Source organism: Nicotiana tomentosiformis, chromosome 1 (genome assembly GCF_000390325.3).
Source record: "Nicotiana tomentosiformis chromosome 1, ASM39032v3, whole genome shotgun sequence".
Taxonomy (NCBI): domain Eukaryota; kingdom Viridiplantae; phylum Streptophyta; class Magnoliopsida; order Solanales; family Solanaceae; genus Nicotiana; species Nicotiana tomentosiformis.
In genome coordinates this window covers 99004630-99010418 of record NC_090812.1, presented here as the reverse complement: position 1 = coordinate 99010418, position 5789 = coordinate 99004630, and the positions used below count along the sequence as shown (strand labels likewise).

The 5789-nt window shown below is 36.5% G+C and overlaps 1 protein-coding gene across 1 annotated transcript; it reads left to right on the top strand.

Moving 5' to 3' along the window:
- Positions 1-704: 704 nt before the first annotated feature.
- Positions 705-4428, top strand: LOC138907484 (uncharacterized). Its single transcript, XM_070198084.1, has 7 exons — positions 705-862; positions 1282-1414; positions 1559-1809; positions 2150-2350; positions 2515-3066; positions 3857-4144; positions 4227-4428. The coding sequence occupies exons 1-7, from the start codon at positions 705-707 to the stop codon at positions 4426-4428; spliced, it is 1785 nt and encodes a 594-aa protein (XP_070054185.1).
- The last annotated feature ends 1361 nt before the right edge of the window (positions 4429-5789 follow it).

Sequence of the window (5789 nt, the reverse complement as noted above, 5' to 3'; positions counted from 1 at the left end):
TACCTATTTCAACTTCCATAATCAAGATCCGACCCCGATATCAATAAAGTCAACTCCCGGTCAAACTTTTCAAAAAATTTCCATTTTTCAACGTGAGCCAAATCGTGCCGAAATGACCTACGGACCTCCAAATCAATATCCGGATACTCTACTAAGACAAAAATAACCATACGAAGCTATTGGAACCATCAAAACTCCATTCCTGAGTCATTGTCACACAAGTTAAACTACGCTCAATTCCTACGACTTAACTTTCCAACTTAGGGACTATGTATCCCATTTTACTCCGAAACTCACCAGAAACCATCACCAACCATTCCAGCAAGTTACATAACTACAATATAGCATAGAGGAATCATAATTTAGGGGATTAGGGCTAAGATACTCAAAATAACCGATCGGATCGTTACAGTCAGCTGCTAAGCTGTGGAAGGATATAGAGAAACGTTATGGTCAGCCTAATGGGTCCAATGTCTATCAAATCCACAAATATCTGTCTTCAATTTCTCAAGAAAACTCAAACATTTCTGCCTATTTCTCTAGAATCAAAATGTTATGGGATGAATTAGCCTACTTCATCACTTATCCTAATTGTGTGTGGGTGTAAAGAAGCCTTTCAGAAATTGGAAGAGGATCAGAAGTTGCACCAATTTCTAATAGGGTTAAATGATACTTACACCATTATTAGGAGGAATATTCTAGCAATGAAGCCTCTTTCAGACATTGACACTGCATATTCTATGCTGCTCAATTATGAAAGTCAGTGTGAGGCTCAATCTTCAGCACCTTCCTTTTCTCCTGAGACTACCACCTTCTCAACAAGTGTTCAGAAATCATATCTTGGACCTGCTACTGATGGGATGTAGAGGCCCTATCAACAGAAGGTTGCTTTTGAATCTAATAGGCCAATTTGGTATGAAAGTATTGTAGAAAAATTGGCCACACCATAGAAAAGTGCTACAAACTACATGGCTATCCTAATAGTGGTCCTCCTAACAATTCCCAGCCAAACAAATTCAAAAAGACTACAGCCTATGCCCATGTCTCGGATTCTCAGAGTGTAGTCACTTTTGATACTCATATTCCTCATAATCATTCTAAGCAGTCTACTAACAATAACCATGGTTTTACAAAAGATTAATATGAACATTTGTTGAACCTGTTCCACCAAACTAAGGTCTCACCCCAAGACTTTTCCATTTCTGGATCTGCCAACTTTGTAGGTATGGTGCATTGTCTTGATGTTAGAAACTATTGTGTTTTTACTTGCAATATGTCTAGATTAGAAGGTGATTCTTGGATAATAGATTCTGGTGTAACAAATCATATGAAACCTAACAAATCTCTCTTAATCAACATGAAACCTCTAGTAATTCCTTACTTAGTGATCCCGCCAGATGGTTATAGAGTTAAGGTGACTTGTTCAGGATCCTCTCATATAGTTCTGTATAATGTCTTGTTTGTGCCTTCATTTCAATATAACCTGATTTCCTTGCATCAACTTCTTTTACAACTTGCTTGTAAAGCTCTTTTTTCATCTTATGATTGTGTTTTACAGGGCCATTCTCTGAAGAGGCCTCTGGTTTTTGGTAAAATCTCCAATGAGCTCTACCTCTTCCAAGCTGATTCTTTCCTGCCTTGTATTTCTGCTACTTCAGTTGGTGATGTTGTTTCTACTATTTCTGCTAATTATGTTGCTTGTCCATCTGATTCTATTTTCACAAACACAGTAAATACCATTGAAGCTAATAAGACTATCTTTACTGGTGTACATCTTGTTCCTTCTGCTTTCGATTTTGATATGTCTTGGCATCTCAGATTTGGTCATATGCCTTTAAATAAAATGAAATCAATTTCTCATATTAAAGACAAGTTATCCGAGAAATAGTCTTTTGTTTGTAATATTTTTTCTATGGCTAGGTAGCAAAGGCTTTCTTCCCTGATAGTTCTATTAAAACCATCAGTCCTTTTTAACTTGTCCATGTAGATTTATGGGGCCTTTATCATACTCAAACCTACAATGGTTTCAGATATTTTCTTACCATTGTAGATATTTTTTCAAGGTCCACTGGACTCATTTACTTTCTACTAAGACAAATGCCTTCACCCTTCTAAAATCTTTCATTTTTCTGGTTCAAAATCAATTCAGTTCCTCTGTTAAGACACTTAGGTCTGACAATGCATTTGAGTTAGGGAGTGTTGAAGATGTTTTATTTTTATCCTCCCAGGGTATTATACATCAGACTTCTTGTCCCCACACTCCACAACAAAATGGAGTTGTGGAGAGGAAGGACAAACAGCTGTTAGAAACTGCTAAATCTCTATTGTTTCAATCTAAGTTGTCTGTTATGTACTGGGGGGAGTGTCTTCTCACTGATACTTACCTAATAGGTTCCTATCACCCTTGCTCAATTATAAACCACCTTATGAGTTGTTGTATGGTCAGCCTCCCTCTTACTCTCACCTTAATATTTTTGGTTGTTTATGCTTTGATGTTGTTCCTAATCCTTATAGGGACAAGTTCCAATCAAGGACTATTACTTGTGCATTTCTTGGATATAGTATGACTAAGAAAGCATATAAGTTGCTCAACTTGACCAAGCACAATGTAATTTTTTCCAGATATTTTATATTCCAAGAATCTGTCTTTCCTTATACTAATTCTTCTCCCCCTGCTTTCTTTCCTTCTTCCATTTCTACTCCTGCTGATTATCTTGTTTCTCCTAATGTCTCTTCTCCTTCTACTTCCTCTTCTGGCGATCCTTTTGTTTCTCTAAAGAGGTCATCCAGACCGCATAACCCTCCACCATACCTAAAAGATTATGTTTGCACAAGTGTGTCAGTTTCAAAGGACTCTAATTCTACTTCTGATGCTTGCTTGTTTGAACCACAATTTTACCATCAGGATGTGTATAACCCAGCTTGGCGGGCTGCTATGTTGGCTGAATTGCAGGCCTTAGAAGCCAATAATACTTGGACAATTATACCTTTACCTTCTGGTAAGAAGGATATTTCTTCTAAGTGGGTTTATAAGGTTAAACAAAAGGCATATGGTAGTATAGAAAGGTACAAAGCTAGGCTTGTAATTAGGGGATACTCAACAAGAGTGGGTTGATTTTACTGAAATATTTTCTCTTATTATTAAACTTACCACTATTAGACATTTTCTTAGTATTGTTGTTAAGAAATATTGGATTATTTTTCAATTGGGTGTGAATAATACCTTTTTACATGGTGATTTAGATAAAGAGGTGTATATGAAGATACCTCTTGGCCTACAAGTTGTTTCCTCTGATCCTTTTGTCCCTCTAGTATGCAAACTTAATAAGTCTTTATATGGCCTTAGACAAGCTTCAAGGCAGTGGTATGCAAATCTATCCTCAGATCTTCAGTCATAGGGGTACATTCCTAGTAAAAATAATTATTCCTTGTTTACTAAACTGGTTGGTTGCTCCCTTACTATTGTAGCTATTTATATGGATGACATTTTGTTGACTTGTGATGATAATGCTAAAATTTCTGCCTTGAAACAATTTTTGGATGCTCAATTTTGGATCAAAGATTTGGGGGGAAGCACACTATTTCTTAGGTTTGCAAATCACTAAGCATCCTCAAGGTCTGGTAGTCACTCAACAGAAGTTTCTTATGGATTTGCTTTCTGAATTTAATTGCCTCCAAGTTAGTTCTGTTATTTCACCTTTGGCATACATTCTAAGTTGGATGCTGATTCTGTAGACTTACTTCCTGACCCATCCTCGTATAGAAAATTAGTTGGCAAGTTAAATTTTATTCAACATACTCGGCCTGACATTTCTTACAGTGTTCAACATCTTAGTCAATTTATGCCCCAATCCAGAGTTCCTCATTTTGAAGCTGGGTTGCATGTGTTGAGATATTTAGTGCGTACACTTGAGTTGGGTTTGTTATTCAACAACTCCTCTTCTTTTGCCGTAACTGGTTTCTGTGACTCTGATTGGGCCAGTTGTTCTACTTCTAGAAGGTCTGTTAGTGGCTTTGTGTTACTCTTAGTTGGGTCTTCTATTTCCTGGAAGTCCAAGAAGCCAGCTACTATTTCATTCTCTTCTACAGAGGCTGAGAACAGAGCCCTGAGGCATTTAGTTGCTGAAATTGTTTGGATGGTCAGGTTGCTGGGTGAGTTTGGCATTTCTTACCTCTCTCATGTTTCAGTATTTTGTGACAATTGTTCTGCTATCCACATTGCTCAGAATCTTATATATGTTTCATGAGCACACTAAACATATTGAGATTGACTTTCATTTTGTGCATGAAAAGCTTCAATCTAGCCTCATTGATCTGCATGGTGTTTCTACTACTTCCCAGCTGGCTGATGTCTTCACTAAAGCTTTACCCGGTATTTGTCATTGTTCTTTCCTCTCCAAGCTTGGCCTGGTTCCCCATTCCAGCTAGCGGGGGTGTTGGACCATATTCTTCTCCTACATCCACTTCAGCCCAACTTAAAGACACGGGCCCACTGGCCCATAATGAAGACAACTTGGAAGACCCGTAGTTATATTTATAATTGTAACCTTGTTTTAGTAGTAGCCATTCTTTTACATATATAGCATTCTTTTCTTTGTATATATATAGTAGTTGGCTGATTTGTAAAAGTTAGAGAACTCAGTTTATTACGTTGAATAAAATTTTCCCTTTATCTTTCTCTCTGAACTAGGGTTCTGATTTGTTCTCTCTGCAAATTTCTTTGATTATTCGATCGTAATAATTTTGTGTAGTGAACACGATAACCCCACGAGTTCTTCCACTTTTGATGGAGATTCTTTGTGTTTAAATGATAGTAAATAATGGGATTTCTGGCTTGAGCACTAGCACAAGAGCAACTTACTGTTTATGTGGGGATTAAGGTGCAAGCAGATTAACTAGAGCATGTAGAAGTACAAATTGAATCTATTCCGGCGATGCATCTTTTGGAAGTTCTAAATCTTTCTATCGTCAGTGAATGGTTGTTTATGAAAAGTGTTGGTGATTAGGCTTAGTCTAGACACAGAATAATTTTCTTGTTGTTGACTTGTGAATCCCTGTTCAGTTTTAGGCTATACTTGTGGTTATTTCCTATGTTTCATCAGCAAGGCAAAGATCTCTAATATTGATAAGTTAAAATTGATGTAAAATAAAGATTTTCGAAGGAAGATAATGAAAAGAAGATGATTCTTATAAAGAACAAAGTCAATCTCAGGTAAGAATCAAATTGATGTTTTTAGTTTAACAAGAGAATAATAGTAGGCAACTTCTCTAAAAGGTTGTGTTTTTTTTCCTTTCATTTTTCATGAATCTTGTTAATTGGTAATAATTCTTTAATCAAATCTGTTATAATGTTTTGTACTTCATTACCATACAGGAGGGGGAGTGATTTGTGTGGTGTCCAATTTTCGCGTGCACAGATTATAGAAGGACATGGTTCTTCTATGTGTTCCTTATACTACTGTTGCGGAATAATAAATGCAGAAAGTAAAGAACACAAATTTTTTTACATGGAAAATACCTGGCTAAAAAAGTGAAACAATCACGACCTACTACCCAATAAGATTGTTTCCAACACTTTACTAAATCAGTGAGCCAAAAACCAACATTTACAAAACTCTTTGTAAACCTAAGGATTACTGATAAGTGGAAATTTTGACTACTTATTAGCACCCTTTAGCTTTCGTTTTAGTCCAAAAGTGCTTAATTGTGTTCTCGAACACTGATAAAATGTGCTTATTTGCAGGAATATTGGAAGATGAGCTCCCGAGATAAAATCCAACTCAATAAGG

Excerpts from the sequence above, each read along its gene's own strand:
- LOC138907484 (XM_070198084.1), top strand. The coding sequence starts at position 705 with ATGAAGCCTCTTTCAGACATTGACACTGCATATTCTATGCTGCTCAAT. Across the intron at positions 1,415-1,558 it reads CAGATGGTTATAGAGTTAAG|GGCCATTCTCTGAAGAGGCC; the intron begins GTGACTTGTTCA and ends TGTGTTTTACAG. Across the intron at positions 4,145-4,226 it reads GAAATTGTTTGGATGGTCAG|AATCTTATATATGTTTCATG; the intron begins GTTGCTGGGTGA and ends CACATTGCTCAG.